At 41.5% G+C, this 21056-nt stretch overlaps 2 protein-coding genes across 3 annotated transcripts in view; both read left to right on the top strand.

Moving 5' to 3' along the window:
- Nucleotides 1-5594: 5594 nt before the first annotated feature.
- On the top strand, nt 5595-17984 carry LOC101948618 (uncharacterized). The gene is made up of 7 exons (XM_008178743.4): nt 5595-5715; nt 7740-7805; nt 7891-7994; nt 10202-10788; nt 11287-11364; nt 14050-14149; nt 17705-17984. Exons 2-7 carry the CDS (start codon nt 7755-7757, stop codon nt 17931-17933), a joined length of 1149 nt encoding a protein of 382 aa, XP_008176965.3. The 5' UTR covers nt 5595-5715; nt 7740-7754; the 3' UTR covers nt 17934-17984.
- Nucleotides 17985-20366: 2382 nt separating this feature from the next.
- The window catches only part of LOC101947979 (uncharacterized protein C3orf20-like), a 60322-nt gene continuing 59632 nt past the window's right edge, over nt 20367-21056 (top strand). For both annotated transcript variants that reach the window (XM_065577445.1, XM_065577377.1), the window contains exon 1: nt 20367-20510. In XM_065577445.1, coding sequence (XP_065433517.1) covers nt 20419-20510 — 92 coding nt within the window. In that variant the 5' untranslated portion in view covers nt 20367-20418. The remainder of the gene's footprint in view (nt 20511-21056) is intronic.

Raw genomic sequence — 21056 nt, 5'->3', positions numbered from 1 at the left:
CACCTCTGAGAGCAGCCAAGCTCCATCCTCTTTGGAACCTGCCTTGAGGTAGTTGAAGGCTGCTATCAAATCCCCCCTCACTCTTTTTTTCTGAAGACTAAATAAGCCCAGTTCCCTCAGCTTCACCTCATAAGTCATGTGCCCCAACCCCCTAATCATTTTCATTGCCCTCCGCTGGACCCCAATTTGTCCACATCCTTTCTGTAGCAGGATGGGGCCCAAAACTGGACACAATACGCCAGATGTGGCCTCACCAGTGCCGAATAGAGGGGAATAATCACTTCCCTCGATCTACTGGCAATGATCCTAAAAATGCAGCCCAATATGCCATTAGCCTTGGCAACAAGGGCACACTGTTGACTTATATCCAGCTTCTCGTCCACTGTAATCCCCAGATCCTTTTCTACAGCCTGTAGCAGTGCACGGGCTTCATCTGTCCTAAGTGCAGGACTCTGCACTTGTCCTTGTTGAACCTCATCAGATTTCTTTTAGCCCAATCCTCCAATTTGTGTAGGTCACTCTGGACCCTATCCCTACCCTCCAGCGTATCTACCTCTCCCCCAGTTTAGTGCCATCCACAAACTTGCTGAGGGTGCAATCCATCCCATCATCCAGATCATTAATGAAGTTGTTGAACAAAACCAGCCCCAGGACAGACCCCTGGGGCACTCCGCTTGATACCGGCCGCCAACTAGACATCGAGCCGTTGATCACTACTGGCTGAGCCCGACGATCTAGTCAGCTTTCTGTCCACTTTATAGTCCATTCAACTAATCCATACTTTTTTAATTTGCTGGCAAGAATACTGTGGGAGACCGTATCAAAAGCTTTGCTAAAGTCAAGATATATCACGTCCACCGCTTTCCCCATATCCACAGAGCCAGTTATCTCATCATAGAAGGCAATCAGATGCCCTTGGTGAATCCATGTTAATTGTTCCTCATTACCTTCCTCTCCTCCAAGTGCTTGAAAATGGATTCCTTGAGGACCTACTCCATGATTTTTCCAGGGACGGAGATGAGGCTGACTGGTCTGTAGTTCCCCAGATTCTCCTTCTTCCCTTTTCTAAAGATGGGCACTATATTTGCCTTTTTCCAATCGGCTGGGACCTCCCCCAGTCACCAGGAGTTTTCAAAGATAATGGCCAATGGCTCTGCAATCGCATCAGCCATTCCCTCAGGACCCGTGGATACATTAGATCTGGCCCCATGGACTTGTGCATGTCCAGCTTTTCTAAATAGTCCTTAACTTGTTCTTTCACCATTGAAGGCTGCTCACCTCCTCCCCATACTGTGCTGCCCAGTGCAGCAATCTGGGAGTTGACCCTGTCTGTGAAGATCAAGGCAAAAAAAGCATTGAGTACTTCAGCTTTTTCCACGTCATATGTCACTAGATTGCCTCCCCCATTCAGTAATGGTCCCACACTTTTCCTAACCTTTTTGTTGCTAACATTCCTGTAGAAACCCTTCTTGTTACCTTTCACATTCCTTGCTAGCTGCAACTTGAGTTGTGCTCTGGCCATCCTGATTACACCCCTGCATGCTCGAGCAATATTTTTATACTCCTCCCTAGTCATCTGTCCAAGTTTCCACTTCTTGTAAGCTTCCTTTTTGTGTTTAAGCTCACCGAAGATTTCTCTGTTAAGCCAAGCTGGTCACCTGCCATATTTGCTATTCTTTCTATACTTCGGGATGGTTTGTTCCTGCACCTTCAATAAGGCTTCTTTAAAATATAGCCAGCTCTCCTGGACTCCTTTCCCCCTCATATTAGCCTCCAAGGGGGTCCTGCCTATCAGTTCCCTGAGGGAGTCAAAGTCTGCTTTTCTGAAGTCCAGGGTCCGTATTCTGCTGCTTTCCTTTCTTCCTTTTGTCAGGATCCTGAACTCGACCATCTCATGGTCACTGCTGCCCAGGTTGCCACCCACTTCTTCTTCCCCTACCAATTCTTCCCTGTTTGTGAGCAGCAGGTCAAGAGGAGCAGGCCCCTAGTTGGTTCCTCCTGCACTCCAGGAAGTTGTCCCCAACAATACCGTATCTAATACTTAGATACAGTGGGTGAGGTAATATCTTTTATTGGACCAACCTCACCCACCCTGTCTCTCTAATATCCCGGGACTCACATAGCTACACTGCGTACAACAATTATAACACTTAGAGCTGTTATGCATTGTATAGCTTCAATATACTGAACAAACTAATTAACCATCTCTAATGGTTCTTGAGGTACCTAGGACGGTGAGTCACCTTTTTACCCCCTGCCTCTACCAAGAGGAAATCTTGCCTGTGGCAGATTGGTGTTAGCTCCCTGATACCATCAGCCTGTCAGCCACTCAAACGCTCTGTTCTGGCCTATGCCAGCCCTAACATTGCCTTGCAAGTTAACAAGAGGTGCACCCCAGTCCCTGAGTCCCCTGGAACCTGAGTCCCGCTGTGATATCCAGCCCGTGTCACTGGCTACATCAAGGAGTCCAGATCCCCTGCTCCCAAAGAAACAGTGTACCCCAGTTCACAAGGTGAACCTTAGATCACCACTCCTATATGATACACAGCACTTATAATAAAACTAAAGAAGGTTTAAGTAAAAATGGTGGTTCCACTAGAAACAAGAGAGAGTGATGGAAATAAATGGTTACTATATAAAATGAAATAATAAAACATGAACTAGGGCCTACACTTATTAATAGCCACCTTTCTTAGCCAGTAAGGTAAGTTTCCTCTCCAAAGTTCAGTCTGTTCCCAAGGGGACAGGAACTAGGAATCCAATCTTTCATGAAAGACCCCCACTCAACAAGATGTCGCCTCACTCAGTAAATGGATGAAGAGTGTCTTTCTCCACAGTGTTATATATGATTCAGTCTTTTGTCTTTATTCGCAGACCAGTTGATCCCCTCTCTGTTATAATATGCCTTTCCCCTCCAAGAGGTTTTGATTGTTTGCAATTGTCTTTGCTGGTTTTCCATTGACTGTTCTGGGATTGGGCAAGAGTAGTTGAACCATGCACTACATCACTGGCTGACCTGGGAGGGGTGGCAATTGCCTCCCACTTGAATCGTTGCTGAGTCATACAATTCCCTGGTGACTAACTTTTACTTCAAGGCATAATAAGGCATAGTTTTCAATATAGTTACATTATTCCTGAAATATTATCCATACACACATCTCACAATGATTGTGAGTATTGATAAGTTACAATCTTTCAGTACCCATCATAGATAAATACCATGGTGTTTAGGTATAGTGGTGTATTAGGTATAGTGAATTGTCGGCTCTGAGACAGGGGTTGCTTGGAAAGAACAGTGAACCCTTAGCCACACAAGAGATTAATTTTAGAGTTAGAAAAGTGAGGAAGAGAAGTTAAGTAATTTGCCAAAGTTCACATGGAGCAAGAGTTACACACAGAGCTGAGATTAGAATACACAAGCTTCTGGTTTCTAATCCTGTTGTTCAGAGGGACCACTAGCCCACCCTATCTTTCACAGTGACAGACCAGATAGACTATTCCACATACAAAAATTCTTTTCATTGTTTCTATCGATATAGCCCTTGTCCACCCACCATTCTTGCTTGCTGGGGATGGAAACAATGTGAGGAACATGCCATACATTGAAATTTGTGGAATTCCCACACCCTTTGCTTGTAAAACATGATACAGATCATGTAAGATAGTATAAAAACAAAAAGGGAGAACAGCTGTGCTGCCATTCATCACCCTTCATTAATTAAGTCAACTTTATTCCTGATACCACTAGGCCTGGTCTACCCACAGTTTTTATATTGGTATAACTATGTCAGTTAAGGGTCTGATATTTTTATACTAATATTATAACTATACCAGTACACCCCCTAGTATGGACACAGTTATACCAGTAAAAAGCTGCCTTATGACAGTATCATTTATGCCCCTTCCTGTATGGGAATAAAGTATACTGTTATAAGCATATTTATACTGGTATAACTGTCTCCACTGAGAGTTGTACTAGTATAGTTAAAACAGTACAACTTTTGTGTGTAGACAAGGCTGCTAATTTTTTAACACTGTTCCCATTTCTCCTATTCCATTATTCATGCTCCCTGATCAGGATCTCTGTGGTATGTAGCTAATTAGGATAGGCCTTTCATTTTATTAACAATAGATTGCACAGCTATATATATATATATATATAGCTGTGCAATCTATTGTTAATAAAAATATATAAATATATGTTACTGCTGCCTCGGACAGCTTTAATCTATTTCTTTGCTGTGTGGTTTTCTAATTAGATAGGATGGAGGTTGCACGGAGCTGGGTGTTTTTTGTTTTTTAATCCTGGCCAAGCCTTCATTTTTATTTATTGTTTTTATTTATTCACATCATCTGCATTGTGCCTATTACAGTCCTGTGGGTCCATAACAGTGTTCCCATTTTCCAGTACATTTTTTGTCTTTCAGCTTCACATGTAGCCACTGTCCCTTCTGGGAAGCAGAGGGAGGCAGTCATGGTGGACTGAGACAGAAGCATTGGGTGGTGCTCCCTATCCTGCTCCTTAATTGTTTGTAAGATTAGGAAATTTTCCAGTCCATTTGTTTTCACAATTACATAGCAGGGTTTAGAGATAATGGAGGTCTACAAGTTTATGGAAGCCCAATAGTCAGGAGGGACCTAGAGAAGAGGAGATGATATTGAGCAGTGGTGGAGAGAAGAAAAAGTGAGAGTAATAACAATACAGAGCTGAAAATCCAGAGGATGAGAACACAAGTCAGGGAGAGTGTGAGAAGAGCAAAGCAGCACATGGGTGATAGAAGAAAGAATCAGTGGCAGTAGTAGTTTACAAAGGGGGGAGGGATAGCTCAGTGGTTTGAGCATTGGCCTGCTAAACTGAGGGTTGTGAGCTCAATACTTGAGAGGACCAGTTGGGGATTGGTCCTGCTTTGAGCAGGGGTTTGGACTAGATGCCATCCTGAGGTCCCTTCCAACCCTGATATTCTAAGGTGACAAGAAATGAATAAAAAATAACAGAGGAAATGAAGTTATTAAAACTGGCATGAGTAACTCATTAGTGGCAATAAATGGCAGGATGTCATGAATAATAGAAGATTGTAAATGGGAACCACATTTTAAAAATAGAAGAATTAAGAAAGTGATATAAAGAAACAGAATTGACTTAATAAAGTGATAATGAACCATAAATATGTATCCATAACTGTATTCTGGAGAGCTTGTCCTGCTGCTTTGGGACTGATCACCAAGGTTTAAGAAGAGCTCAGTGCTATCCACATCTTGAGGGATTCACTCACCAACTCACAGGTTTGGGCCCTTTCTCCATTAATGTCAGTCTCCTGTTGTTCGTGTTTAAACGGTGTTATGTTAGGTAATCCTGTGTTTTGAAACATGACATGCTATTTGACAGCAGCCAAATAAAATTGTATTGTATGGATGGTAGAGCCAGTGTAGAGTCTTGAGAAAGAAATACATGAAAACAATTTTTGGGGGTGGAGGAAGGGACTGAAAGCTAACTCTCCAGACACAAGCATACATGGGCTGGAGAAGTTAAGAAAAGGGATTATAGTTGAGTACAGTCCAGAGTATGTGGTTACTAAGCAACAGGACTTTAAACTCTGTGTAGAAAGACAGCACATTGACACACTTCCTTTTCTCTCTGTCTAAGGAGGCAGTTTGCATTTGCATCATTTCACTAGCGAAAGAAGTTCTGTTCTTCAAGGAAAAGCTTCTTTCAGGGTATGTTATGCTTTTTTCTTCATTCAAGTCTTATATTTATGCCAAGAAAGGGAGATGTCCTTTATGTATTTATTGTACGAGGGAAATGGAGAGGGAATAGGAAATGAACAGTCTACATCCAACTCTGAAGTGGAGTATGAATGTATTTATCAAATGTACTTCTGTTGCTAATTTCATTCATTCAATTGCATGTTTATGACATTTTAATACTTCTCGTCCAAGCTTAGGGCCCAAACTTGCAGCCCTTACTCACGTGTAAACCCACTGAAACTAGTGGAACTATTTACATGAGTAAAGATTTCAGCATCAGCCCCGAAAACTGGAGATGTCTGATAAAGTAAAAGTAGATGTCTGACAAAGAAAGAAGCTTACTATACCAGAGAAAGTGTCTTATGTACGGTACTCATTCTGAGTGAGAGAGAGATTCTCTCCTCACCCCATTTCTGAACATAGAGAAGGGAGGGAGGTTCTACACTTTGCTACTAGATTCTCCTGAACTAAAATAATCAGTAATATTAATTATGAGAATTATAAATATTGTTAAAGATATTTGAGTTTGTAGCATGAGCAAATAAATGGCTTTTTATTCTGAAAAAGTTCCTTTTCAAAACTTATATTTAAAACAGAAAAAAGTATATGCAATCAAAGTTAAAAGTGACACGATTGACAGAAGCCAAGAAACTCAGACTTAATCCTGGCAGCCTGTTTTCCTAAATCCTGGCCATTGGCACGTACCTTTTTCACCAAGCCACAATTTATGTGCAACCTGTCAACCTGAATTCTGAATTTCCTGTCTTGTATCAGTTTTGTCACAATCTTAATGTCATTTTGAGGCCAGATTTTCAAAGAGCACAATGAGTGTATCTGTGAAAATTCATGTTCCCCTATCTTGCTGCAAAACCCATACATTGGAGTGCACAGACTGTCATTTTTGCACACAAACCGGGTCACATCTGTCTATGTGCATGTTCGAATGCAGATTTTTGTGTATTCAATGGGTCAACTTTTTTGCAGATGCACCCTCCCTTGCATTTCATTTACGAACAATTGTTTTTAAAAGGGATAAGATTAATGTTACATAACTGAAAAAACAACAAGGCGTCTGGTGGCACCTTAAAGACTAACAGATTTATTTGGGCATAAGCTTTCGTGAGTAAAAACCTCACTTCTTCGGATGCATCCGAAGAAGTGAGGTTTTTACTCACGAAAGCTTATGCCCAAATAAATCTGTTAGTCTTTAAGGTGCCACCAGACGCCTTGTTGTTTTTGTAGATACAGACTAACACGGCTACCCCCTGATACATAACTGAAAAAATAATTCTATTCTATTGTATAGATCTACACTTTTAAAATTCCCAGATTGTTTACTTGATAAATAGCTATTTCAGTATATCTGCATCTCCACACAAACATGTTTTAGGCCCTGCTCCAATAAGGTGCTCCGTGCAGTCAGACCCCTGCCTCCAAGAGGAGACCCATTGACTTTGTATGGCTGCAGGCATCCATCTGTATGGAGCTCCTTCCAGGATCAAGGCCTTAGACTTGAAACAATATTTCTTGAATACATATTTAAGATGCTTGTTATATATCTGTGAAAAAGGCATAATAAAAGCCCTATTTGGTGAAGTTTGTGTATGCACAGATTGATAGTTACATCTCAAAATGAGAATTTCTGCCATTTTTACATTTTTATCCACATAATAAACCAAAGAAAGTCATTACAGATAATACGCCACAAGAAGTCGCTGAAGCTAGTCTGGAGCAGTACAAACACGAGTGTGTCAAAAATTGATAAACTGAATTTTTTTGAACTTCATATAATTTTAAACACAGCTAAAACATTTTAAAAATTAATTATGCAACATTTTGTTGCTGTTCCTATGGCGGTGGTTTTTATGTTAACTGCAGAGGATTTTCAGGGTCTTGCAATGAAAACAATAATGTTACCTTAATTATATTGCAGAAAATACTAACACTTTTCATTCCCTCGTTCTGTTGGCATAACCATGTTCCCATCCTTCTAGGAATAAAGGGAGAAAATGCCACTGCCTATAACCCTGGAGCCAGGACCCATATATTTCTTTGACCAGGTATTTTCTTTCATCTTTAGCACATTATTGTTTCTTTTCCCCCCAGCATTTACATGTTTAATCTCAAATATATATTTTGTTTTAGCTGAAATCTAGAACAAAAGAGCGGGGCAAGAAAATACCAGAAGAACCACCCACTGATTTCAATTCACTCACCACAAATTCTCAGCCCACGGGCTTTATTCCCAGGTAAGGGAGTTCATATGATGCCGGTGGCAATACATGTGATTCAATTTTCACCAATCAGTAGTTGAGAAGAAAATGTTCAAAGGGAGAAATGGGTGTAAAACGCCCAACTTCCCTGGACTCCCATTTGTGCTTTTGAAAAATCTCCCTTTGAGTTTGTTTCAATATGATGAATTGTTTATAACTTAAAAAAAAATCTAAGAAAACTGCCAGTAATGGCCAATGATAACCTAAAATGTATTTAAAGTAAAAAGAAAATGACTTTGCACCTAAAATCTTTAATGGTTACAATTCAGCTCTGCAAATATAGCAAACATGTTCTCCTAAGTACCCCAGAGAAACACACTGTATGATTATTGCAAGCTCTTCAGGGAAGAGATTGTTTCTTACTACAGGTTTGCACAGTAGCTAGCAGAAAGTGGCCACAGTCTTGGTTGGGATCTTCAGGCACTACCATAATTCAAATAGCAGATAATAATAATGATGAAAATATTCCTGCCCTATGGAGCTTACAATGACATTGAGAAGTAGCGTGGAATGATGGATAGTTCAGAGCAGTGATTCTCTACCAGGGGTCAGTTTTCTGCTCTGACTACTCATAACCTCAAGGGAGAGGGGTGAATATTTTGAAAGATGTGAATTAGTTTTTGCTGGTGGATTCTTTAGGCAAGGTGCTTCACATAAATATTTGTTTTGATTTTTAAAACTGATATTTTTCCTGCAGAGAGATGGACACACCTGCCTGGAGAACCCTATTAGTTGGCACAAATTAATGGGAAATCTCCAGCATTGGCATGCTAATGAGCTCCTTATTAGTTTAGTGCACCTTTACAAGTCACTTTATACCTTGTAAATGATTTATGAAATTCTTTTTGAATATGCTTCCATGAATTTCTGCTGTCTTGCTACAGAGCTCAGTAGTGGCTATTAACCCTATGGCATTCCATATGGAATTACTGGCTACAAGCACTAAGGTTGCAAGAGTTAAAGGTGAATTGGAAAGAAATAAAATGGTCGTATGCCTTTTTAAAAAGCTATTACTTCTTTATTAAATATAAAGCTACAAAAGGATGGACAGGGATGGTCATTTCAAAAAGACAGGGGTGGGAGAGGACTTACTGGGTTTTGCATTGGAAATTCAGGTTTTGTCGGTCCTGGAAGACTCTATGGTGAATAGAGAACTAGTGAAATGATGACATCACAGGAGTCAAGAGAGTAAAAGTTGAGCAACGGAGAGGGAAAGAGATTTTGAGTCAGAGGATACATTTTTCAGAAACACCAAAGTGACTGAGAAGCCTATTTGCTTTCAGGGGGACTGAAGCTCTTCAGCACCTAAGTCATTTTTGAAAACAGGATTCAGGTTCCAAAATCACTTTGGTATTTCTGAAAATTTTACCCAGATTGTTCAAGGCCTTGAGCAATCACCTATGCTCATGCCTAGCTTTAAGTATGTGAGACATTCCCATTGAAACTAATCGTGCTTAAAATTAAGCACCTTCATAAGTATTTGCAGGACTAGGGTTTAAAACCTTCTTTATTAATATCTATATTGAATAAAAGACATTTTTAAAGATTGAACACCTCCACCCCTTCAACTAAGGTGTGAGAGCTCAAAACAAGTATGCTCTAATACCTCCCACAACCAGGGAAAATCAGTTTTGTTATATCTCATGTTTCTAAAGTGAAAAAAACAAACAATGAAGTGTATATACAAAACCTAACAACTTGCGAAGCCCTCCTTGGACATCCAAAGCCCAGTTTAATGGAAGTCACCCTTAAAAAGCAGAACCTTTAACTTATTTGATATTAATTTTATTTATGAGAGAGGAAATTGTTTATGAAAACAATGAGTGTTTGACAAAATAAAGTTATGTCATTATTAATAGGGGCAGGCATAGTTATTATAAGTGAATTTATTTTAAGTGATCCAAAGCATACTGAAGTCCATAGAAAGTCTTCCAGCCGCTGCTATAGCTGTGTTAAGTTTCACCATACAACTTTGTCAATGTTTCAGCTTGACCTAGAAGCACCACTTCTGGGGGTGAGAAAGTAGCGCAGGATCCATATCCATTCAATCATTGGCCTGTCTGCTGAGACTGTAGGCAGGAATGTTGACTGCAAGGTGGACATCTTTCTACTGTATAGACTCCCTGGTTATATTATTTAATAAAAATAATTGTTACTTAAAAGGTATAATATCTTTTCCCCAGCCTGGTCAAATGCAGGAATCCTGGATGTACAGCAGAACATGTGGAAGGAAATGAAGACAGTTTCTTAAAAGATGATACCGCAAGAAGAGAGAAATATCCATTTCTGCCTCAGATATCTAGCTCTTCCCTATTCAAAACTAGCAGTGAAGTTCCCAGCTCAAAGCTCTCTCAAATGCCTTCAGTCCTTCCAGCAGATGAAGAAATACAGCCGAGCCTGTTGGATGAATATAAATACATGGCTCCCACCATCTTACATGAACTTGGAGAAATATTGCAGCTCTTTTCTAGCTATGACATTATTTTCCCTCAGGGAATTGTAAATCTCCTGACCTACAGCTGGAAGGAGCTCACTGAAGGTGCTGATTACAGTAAAAGGCACCAGCAGTCCCTAAGGTACAAAAGCATACGATCAGGGAAAAGCCAAGCATCAGAAGAGTGTGAGAAGATGGCATCGGGGTCTGAATATACGGATCATGAAATGACTCAATGTGAAAAAACTCGGTGCAAGAAGAGTGTTTTACCTGCAGATTGTGCGAAGGAAAAAAGGAATCCTGAAATGGCACCAAATAAGCCTCTAGGAAACAAAGGCAAGTAGAATGTGCAACTGTGTTTCACTCTAATATTTAGGTTAGAGAAGGTGGCCACACTGGAGCCGCTAGAAACAGGAAAATTCTTCCTGTTAGGCTAGTGTGCCTGTTGGCTGTGCAGGGATGTGTTGTGACTCACTGAGAAGTCTTGCTTTAGAACATTGCGAAATAGCCTTGCAGCTAAAGTTAGAGGTACAAACACTTAGTGTAACAGCTACAGCGAAACTAGGCAATGTTTCAAATCATTTATCAAAGCACTTACTGTTTCCCATTTCAAGGTGAGTGAAACAGCAATGAAATATTGGGCCAAGAAAGTTCATCAGTATCACAATAATTAGTGCCGAGCCATTGGTCTTGGACAAGTCTTGTTCAGCTCTTTGTATGCAATTGCAGTCTTTCTGCTTAAAAGAGAAAATCTTTTTTAAGAAATTGGCTTGCCCCAGGGGTGTTTACAGAGCATGTTTACAAGCACTCTGTTTCCTTTTTCCTCTTGTTTAGCTCCTGTTATGCAACATGATACCCACTTACCTGTCACAATCAGTTTCTCACTGTCATCAAAACTGTCTGAGGAAAGAGGTAAGGTGCTCTGCATACAGAAGGCTAAAATCCCAAAGTCAGTAGATATTTTTAGAGGAAACTGTACACCTTCTGTATCTTTGGTGTTGTTTGTGACAAGCTGTTCAGAACAGCGGTAAAACAGGCAAGGGATTCTGCATGCTTGAGTTGAGTTAAAGCACCTGCGTGGGTGAGGTTTATTATAGAAGAATAGAAAATTTCTGCTCTCCTACAAAATATTAAACAGAAGGCTTGGCACAGCCATTGACACTGCCTCAGATTAAAGCCTCACTTCCACTGTCATACAAATCAAGAGCCAACAAGCCACCTAGATCACACTCTGCCCTAGCTCCATGCCTGCAGGTTTAGATACTCAGCCCATCCACAAGAAGTTGCCCACTGTCAATGAGGCTCATCAGCCTTCCTTTGAGAAGCACTTGCAGATTCACTTATCTCTGTTGGTAGAAAGCAGGACAGTTCACTGTTTTGGGATGGGTTTTTAACCCTCTTTCTGCTAAAACCTGCCTGGTCCTTTACCTGCTCCATAACTTTTGCCCTTAAGGGGATCTGTAATGCACTGACTTCAATGTAAATCACAGTGTATTGTATGGCCCAATAACATAATCTGAAGTGAAGCTCTGTTTTACTTTGTTTTACTCATTAGACTTTTTTAAATTTGTTGCTGTGTAAAAAAATGTCATTTTACTCACTTTCTTCCCTTCACCTCCTGTGGAATTCATCTGGTGGCCTCTTGACAGTGACTCTCTGCATGTGATCCTTACATTCTGGACTGGACAAGGCTGAACAAACGGGCTGCAGAGGCAGCACACTCAGCCTCTATGTTGTGGGGTGGGAAGACTGGGCCCCAGTATTCTTTTCTGAAAATCCCAGAGTAACTAGATATTCTGGCATCATGCATGGTGAACATAAAGAAATAATCATGATGATCCAGCAAGGGTTGCACTACCACAGAGTGGCATCCGTTTCTGTTAATATGCTCTTGGGCTTAATGAATTGCTGGATGCACAGAAAGGGCACTAGGTTTCTATCTATAGCTCCTGCATAGGTAAGCAGCCCACTTATCCAAAATTCTCAATGATCTCTGGATCATTTGCCATCTTGATCACACACCCCTTCAGCACTTAATATATTGTTCTGCAAACCTCCACCACAACAGTACCTACTGTGGATTTCCTAACCCCATACTAATGCGCAACCAATCAATAGCTCTCTGGGGTAACCAGCTTCCTCAGGGCAATCTCCACCCTTTTCTGTGGGGAAAGGAACTTCCATTCAGCAGGTCTGTTGCTGCAAGTTTAAGTTCTACAGCCATTGTTGCTAGACCGCCCCAAATCACTACAGTGCCTGTAGTTCTGGCCCAAAAGCAGCCTGTCACCTGGCTAACATCCGGTGCCTGTAGTTCTGACCAAAAAGCAGCCTGTCACCTGGCTAACTTCACTGTGAAGTGATGCACAGAATCAGGGAAGCTGAACTTTGCGGATGAATTCCATCTGTTGCTGGCCTCATTCTCTGACTGTCTGTAGCTACATACACCTTCCATCACCTCTCCTGGGCCTTCTGGGGCACTTGGCTGTTACTTTACTAGGTGTGCCAGGAGAAAATTGTCTGACTGAACAAAGATCAAACTCTGACCATTCATCCTGGTCCTGAGAAAATGCTATGGAAATAGTTGAGCTTCTTAGGGAGTTGTGTGCATTTTACCTCTTCTCTCACAATCCCTTGAGCTCTAATAAGGCCCTTTGAAACTACACCCACAAACTGCAGGGAGCTGAGCTGGGAACTGTGTAATAGAGACACAGAGGATAGTGCAGCTGCAGTGGTGGACACCAGATAGAAATGTATCCAAAATGAAAGGTAGTATGGAGACTGCCTCATTGCTGTTCATAGCACTGCACCCTACTGATTCAATGGTGTAGATGTGGCTTAATTCTCCAATGACTTCTTCTAGCTCAGGGATCGGCAACCTTTCAGAAGTGGTGTGACGAGTCTTCATTTATTCACTCTAATTTAAGGTTTCACGTGCCAGTAATACATTTTAACGTTTTTAGAAGGTCTCTTTCTATAAGTCTATAATATATAACTAAACTATTGTTGTATGTAAAGTAAATAAGGTTTTTAAAATGTTTAAGAAGCTTCATTTAAAATTAAATTAAAATGCAGAGCCCCCCATACCGGTGGCCAGGACCTGGGCAGTGTGAGTGCCACTGAAAATCAGCTCGCGTGCCATACGTTGCCTACCCCTGTTCTAGCTAAAGCTTGGGGTATTGTTTGAGGACTCAACTGGGTGCTGCCTCCAGCCCATCTGAGCAGCAGTGCCAGGCCGCTCAGGCTGTGGGGAAAATGAAAAGTGACTGATAAACTTCATAGGGTTTGGAGTTCAGATAAACTGCTGAACTGAAGCTTATCAGACTTATCCAGTCATTTGAGGCCCTCATCTTCATAGATGTCTTTGTTCTTTGTTTTTCAACTAAAGGAGTTTGGAAGGCACTTTCCTGCCTACTAACATTGTATTCTACAAAGTAAATATGCTGGTTAAGAACATAAACAACTCCTGAGACTTAATCATTTTTGTAAATCATGTCAGTGAGCCTTACATTGTTATTGCAGAATGCCTTAGAACGGGACTGACACTTAAATGCCACTCTGTCCTTTGCTATATCTAATTCTGAGCTCTTGTATTTGCAGGTTGGCGTTTCCTGCATTCTGACTCTAAGTCTGAAGATCTTGAATGGAAAGTCCCTTTTGCCTGGGCAGTGGAGAAACTACGACAAGCTCAGATACAAATGTATCAAGCAGGGGTTTCTATGTCCCTTTATTCATATTGGGGATTAATATATATATAGCAATGGTATTAGAAATTGAAATGATGGGAGATGTTTCAAACAATCTGAACTGAGAGCATTATTTCTCTGAAAATTCTGAGAAATCAATTGAAACTTCACTATTCCTATAAAGGAGCAATCCACTTTTATTTTAATTTTCATCTTCTAACAACAACTACTACCTCAGCAGAGGCATTTCTTAGGGATTAATGACAGGTCAGGATTCATCTTTTCAGATTATCACTAATCTCCAGCAGCAGTCATGACAGCTTGTTTAGATACATTTTACAATCTTGACCATAAATACCACTCTGGGTTTCCACAGCATGCCATAAGCTCAGGCCTGCTGTCCTTACTCAGGGCCTCAGAAGGACTGCAGGATCAGACCCAAAGGACTGGATATCCTGGTTCACTTAGGCGTCTTTGTTTTGCTTACACTTGACACTTTTGTGTTTTACACAGCACAAAGTGTCCTTAAACCCCTGGAGATTCCAGCAGAGTATTTTCACTGTGCAGAGGGAATCTTTGCTGGCATAGGATTTGTAGCCTTCTTCTACATCAGCCACCTCCCCATGGCCAGCATAAAAGGGAAGCTGGGAGGTTTCAGGGTGGGCTGGGGACAGGAGGTATCTGAGCTCTGCTATGCCCTTCTGCTCCAATTTACACCACGACTGGGTGGCCCTGAGTCAGTGAGCTGCAACTAGCTCCCTGAAGCTGCCGCATTTGGACATGGTGGAGAATTAGGGTCTAAATGTTTTAAATAGTAGGTACTAGTTTGATAAGCCAGGCCAGATTTAATGAAGAGTTAAGATAATTACTAAATATAAATACTAACTCTTTATAAAAGCAGTTAATTAAGGTTTATGCGTGTAAATCTGTAACTACAGCACAGTTTCTAAATCTGTTATTATATATTTTAATATTCCACTGGCAATTCAATATATTGATGATTGTCATATATTATACATCTTTAGATGTAATAAGGCTGGTATATCCTAGATAAAAATGATTATTAAGACTATTTTATGTGATTTTAGCAACTAGTGTATGTAATCATTATAATAAATGCTAGGGATTTTAAATTTAAGTGTTTTACAAACACTAATTAATCCTCATGTTATCATTAAAAGGTTTCTTGTCACTGTTTTATGGATGGGGAAACTGAGGCAAAATTCAAATGACTGACCCAAGGCCCCTTAGCGAGTTGGTGTAAAAGCAAAGATTAGAATTTGCTTCTAGTGCTGCACTCAGGCCACTAGAGCAATAGCTGTAGACCAATCTCCAATAACTGTATTTTACATGTTTGCAAAAATGCAAAAAATGAGTTTTCATATTTGATGTTAATCTTATAAGTCTCCTATATATTGATAAGTTAAGTGATATGTGCAGCTATACTTGTTTATGGTGCAACTGGTGGAGGGTCTACCCTCTGAGTGCCCCCACCAGCGAAGTGGGGCCAGTTGACCTGTCCATCTGGCTGCAAAGAGCAACTATGTATACTGCTTCTTCATCAAACAGGAAGGTCTCCCCCTAGAGTAGGGCAAAGCATTCCCTTTCATAGGAGCTGAATATGGTTCCTCTGCAGGGTTTGCAGACCCTGCTGGCCCATCAACTTGGAACTGAAATCCTGATCCCTATGTTGCAATACATTGTGCTATCACCAGATTTCTGGGGCAAGTGCTATAGCACTTGATGTAATGTTATTGAATGTTTATACTTAGCCTGGTCAGCAAAAAGTAATACTGAGCCCTGTTTTGTTACAGGGTGAGGGATAGCTCAGTGGTTTGAGCATTGGTCTGCTTAACCCAGGATTGTGAGCTCAATCCTTGAGGGGGCCATTTAGGGATCTGGGGCAAAAATCTGTCTGGGATTTGGTCCTGCTTTGAGCAGTGGGTTGGACTAGATAACCTCCTGAGGTCCCTTCCAACCCTGATATTCTATGATAACTTAAAATGTAAGAAAACTTGGCTCAGAGACAAGAATACTCCTTAGATGTCTACTAGCTAATGTTTCACTACCTCTTTTGTAGTGCCTTTCCTTCCTAACAACTTTATTTGCATAAAGCTTTTGAGATAACATGCTCTTTTTAAGATCTTCTCAAAGTGTAATATATACAAACACCACAAAGATTATTAAAATAATGTCACAAGTCTGATTTAAAATAATGTTGGCTGAAGGCTGGTAGGACTAAAATTTATATCAAACTAAACCAAAATGAGTAAACCCCCCGTAGGCTGTGATTATCGGCTCTGCTCTTGTGATCAATTAGAATATTGAAATACACCTCTACCCCGATATAACACGACCCGGTATAACACGAATTCAGATATAACGCAGTAAAGCAGCGCTCTGATGGGGTGGGGCTGTGCACTCCGGTGGATCAAAGCAAGTTTGATATAACGCAGTTTCACCTATAACGTGGTAAGATTTTTTGGCTCCCGAGGACAGCGTTATATCGAGGTAGAGGTGTATACAGAAATCTTGTCAAAAACAAAAAGAGTACCATTTTTATTGTTCTTGGTCACAAGATTAAAGTAAGCAAGTAGAGTGAAAGCTAGAATGAGAGGCACATGGAAACTCAACACTGGTTTAGTGGCTAACAGGCAAGAATGGGGGTCAGGAGATCTGGGAGCAGATCCTCAGTAGGGGTAAATTGTCATATCTCCCCTGAGGTCAATGGATTTATGACAATTTATTCCAGATGAGGCTCTGCTCCCTGGCTTCTTTCTAATTCCCTCTCTGCCACAGGCCTGTATGTGATCTTGTGTAAGTAATCTGAGCTCTCTCTGTCTTTTCCATATGTGAAATGGGTTTAATAATTAGCTTGTGAGACTTAATTCATTCAAGTGGGAAGCTCCTTGAGCTCCTCAGATGGTAGACTACTTAAAAATGCAAAGTATTACTTATATTAATTGTAAAGAAATCCAGCACCCTGTGTTGAAGGGGGAGCTGGGAATCTGGCATTTTATCTTGACCCGGCCTACAACTGGTGGAGTTGACAAATTCTTCTGCATCAGAAGTGGGACATCGGAGGGGACAAGAAAAAATAGGGCACATTTTTATGATACTGTAGGTGAAAATAAGCTTGTCAACTTTGCCATTGTGTCTGTAAGGACACAATAGCCAAGTCTTCTAACTCAGAAACTCTTCCTTCTGGAAACTATTCACATGATGTCATGCTCAGTGGTACACTGTAGGTACCACTACTTATAGTAGTACAAACAGATCAGTGAGATGCTGGCATTACCAAGACACACTGGGGAGATACTGACAACCCCTTAGCAGTGGAAGCAGGTGATGACTGAGTATATAAGGCTGAGATTGTCAAAGCTGACTAAAGGATTTGGATGTTTAATTAAGTTAGTATTGGGGAAATATTGAAGTAAATCCAATAGCTGTTACTCTGGACAAACATTTTTAAATTAGTAGAAGTTTGGCTGGGTAAGGCTGGTGGGATTTAGCCCACTGAGAAATTATCATTATTATAGGTCTGTTTTTTCCCTCTCCCATCTAAACAGAAACGATCGGATATCTAAGCTGAAAGAAGCAGGATTTGACCAACCAGTCATTCTCCGGCATTATGGTGATACTGTGAGAGAAAATATTCCCAAGAAATTTAAGGGGCAGACCTGCAAGACCTTATTTGAGCTGCTGAATGGAAAACCCCAAATACCAGCAATCAAGCAGGCAGACCCAGCATTACGAAAACTGCATTATGGGCTGATTGATGGCTCATCTTTGATTTAATATCCTTTAAGTTCATACAGTACAAGTGAATTATAGCAATGGTCAGAGGGTTTGGGAAGGGGTTCAAGAAGCAAAACACAAGGATTCAGAAGTTGTTTAGTTGAAGCGTTAAATCATAGGTAAATTTAAAAGAGCAAGACATCATCATTTTGTTTATCTACTTCTTGGCCTCCACTGAAATGGTAACAGTGATGTGTACAATAACAGAGTCACACCTGGAGGGAGCAAGTGGACATCTGCCCGGTGGGCTGGTCCTGGGCCCTCCCATTCTCTCTGCCCACCAAAAATGTGAGCACTATTACCAATGTGGTGAGTTGCTTTTGGACTCCGGGCCCTTTCTGCTAACACCTCACTCACTCCTCCCCTGAGTACATGGATTCAACTGCCTGAGCTATCACAGAGGAGGGGTGAGAGGAAGGTCCTGGACCTCTGATTACACTGATGTCATGATGAGAGGGAGAGAAGATTCAGTTGTTAATGATTAGAATGCAGCCTGCCTGGTGCAGTGTAGCATCAGACCAAAACTCAAAGACTTCCCTTCCCATTTCCCCAGGCCATCAGACCTGGGCGTTCACCAGCCAGCCATACGCCTCTGGAACTATGAGAGAGATGGAGGAACAGAGGAGCCTATCTCCTTTTCCTAGCTTGGAGTTGGACAGGCTGGAGGAATCCCATTCATTCACAGATGCTGATAGTCAACTGACTGGTCAATGGTGGGGGGGGATAAGATGAGGGAAGAGAAACAGGTTGGAGCTCCAAAGTGGGTCTTCTCTTGCCCATCTCTCCCACCTCTTGATGCGCGTGAAGAAGACGCCTTAAGGCTACTGCACGCATGAGGACTTGCATGGTGACGAGTCAAGGAATGGTCCCTTTTTACCCAGGGGGTTCCATGTCTTGCTAGTGCTGCTGGGGGAGCAGGGGGGGGGGAGAGGAAAAGAGGGCTGAGTGTTGGACAAATGCCATTAAGTTCTGAACCTGACTGCATGCTATTTGAGCTGCTAATCAATACAAGGGATGAGGGCAGAATAATCATTGGATCCAAGCTGTGCGGGGGAGAGGGGGGTGGAAGCATATGTGTGAGTGGACCCATGGGTGGAATCAATGGATAGTGTTCCAAATTTTGAGAAGTCAAAAAAGGGGGAAGGAAAGTTTCTGAGTACGGCGCCTAATGGCATTAACCTTTTCTGTTGCTCTGGACTGAGGAGAAAACATTGTTCTTCACAGTTACCAGCCAGTCCATCTAAACCATCAGGGAAATGTTTTAAAATCTTGCCCCTTGCTCTGTACTGTGTGCACATGGGGCGTAAGTAAAACTATAACTCAAAGAAATGTATGGATGAGATCAGTTATACTCTTTAAGCAGATAAGGGGGGAAAGGTGTATAAAGTATGAGTATATAAAGGGGCTATAGCCAAGACTGGGATGAGAGTTTTGGATGAAAGGGGCTCAGATAATCGGGTTTTTATTGTAGTTGGGACTCTCTGCTTTTTCTGACTATTGCGGAGGTTGGTTGGTTTTAGATGATCGCAGGGCAGGAGATCAGAAGCCTTGTCTTCACACGCTTTCCTATGTTCAATTAGCAACAACTGAAAGGAAATTTAATAGCAAAGGCTTTTCCCCTCTCCATCATTCTGGGCTGCCGTTGCCCTTGTCCCTGTTTTTAAAGCTGTACCAGCCACATGCTTTTCTAACCGGTCAGAGGTGTGCTGTGACAATAGAGCTCTTTTATACCACCAACTCAGAGACCTGGAGAACATCCCCTCTGAGGGGCTGCTTTCCACATATACAAGGCGTATTATTGCTTCCCATTCCAGGCCTCCCACGTGGTGATTCGAGACAATAAACCATATGAATAGTAGTAGTGAATTGCTCATTGGAAATAAATTAATCCTCCAGGAGATACAATGGAATTCATTAAAATGTAATCCTCTGAACATGAAGAGATACAGCTTTACCAGTTATACTTTGGGGGCTAGATTGTGGTTTTAGGTACTGCTAAGGGGCAGTACAAAAGCCACCACCGCGGTCCCTGCAGAAGCCCCAAGAGGTATTTTGCCTCAGAAACACACCCCTGAGTCACGAGTCCTCCCTTGTTTCCTTATTGCTTGTGGGAGTGTAGTAGTTTAACACTGGCTTCTACCAACCGTAAATTACCACCCACCCTCCGCTGACTCAGCCAACAGGGTGGAGTTTTGAGTCAAGGCTCCATCCATTCTCCACCACTGCCTGCTCCCTCACTCTGGGGAAGGGATGAACAGGCAAGCAGCCTCACTTACTCCTACTGAACCCAAAATCCAGACAACCCAAGATCTGTAAGGAGGGTGGGGTTTTTAGCCTCTCTTACTCCCGTGCATATAACCCAAATCACAACTGAGGCCAGAGTTCACATTATCAGCCAAAAGTAAAACTCCTTGACTGTACCTTCAGCTATCCTTCTGGGCATCCTGCAGTCTGCCAAAGCTATTCCGATCTCCCAGGTGGTGGTATGTACACCAATATATTCACTGCCTCTCCGGATCAGACTATACTTGGAACCTTTACACCTTTTGGACATGGCAGTATTTGCCTTCATAACAGGTAGGTAGATATAATTTCAGAGCACTTGCCAGCATACAGTATATTAAGGTTGGTACTGCAGTAAGAGGTGCTATGGAAGATAGTGCTCAAAGTCATGAATGAATCCGAGTGAATGATGCAACTCGATTTCACAGCCACAGATATGGATTTGAATCATACCTGTCTTTATGCCACTGTTTTTTAACGATTAAAATTATATTCCACCCCCCCCCCAAAAGCTTAAAGCAGCTACAATTTTGGATAACAAGTTTCTCTGCCCCTAAACTCCTGATTTACTCACACTGATGGAATGACAGTGTATAGAAGTCAGAGATTTTGGGCTACTAAAAACTTCCATCAGCCAAATTTTGATGCTGAATGAAAGTCATTGAAAATTTGGCTCCTGACTTGTATTGTGATATAACAACCACCAGCCAAATCCCCTAAGGGCAGAAGGCACATGCACTTAACAGAAAATCCACACACACACCAATGGAGACATCGGGAAAAAGTTTTTCATCCCAATCCTGGCTCCTTCAAACACTTGAAGAAAGGCTGCTCTGCAAG

The sequence above is a fragment of the Chrysemys picta genome, chromosome 1 (assembly GCF_011386835.1).
Source record: "Chrysemys picta bellii isolate R12L10 chromosome 1, ASM1138683v2, whole genome shotgun sequence".
In the NCBI taxonomy this organism is placed as follows: Eukaryota; Metazoa; Chordata; order Testudines; family Emydidae; genus Chrysemys; species Chrysemys picta.
The sequence above is the reverse complement of the archived record's forward strand: the minus strand, read 5'-3'. Positions and strand labels throughout refer to the sequence as shown.

What these genes read in the sequence shown, in the direction of transcription:
- LOC101948618 (XM_008178743.4), top strand. Translation starts at nt 7,755, where the DNA reads ATGCCACTGCCTATAACCCTGGAGCCAGGACCCATATATTTCTTTGAC. An exon ending in CCATATATTTCTTTGACCAG is followed by an intron (nt 7,806 to 7,890) that starts GTATTTTCTTTC and finishes ATTTTGTTTTAG; the next exon opens with CTGAAATCTAGAACAAAAGA. An exon ending in TAAGCCTCTAGGAAACAAAG is followed by an intron (nt 10,789 to 11,286) that starts GCAAGTAGAATG and finishes CCTCTTGTTTAG; the next exon opens with CTCCTGTTATGCAACATGAT.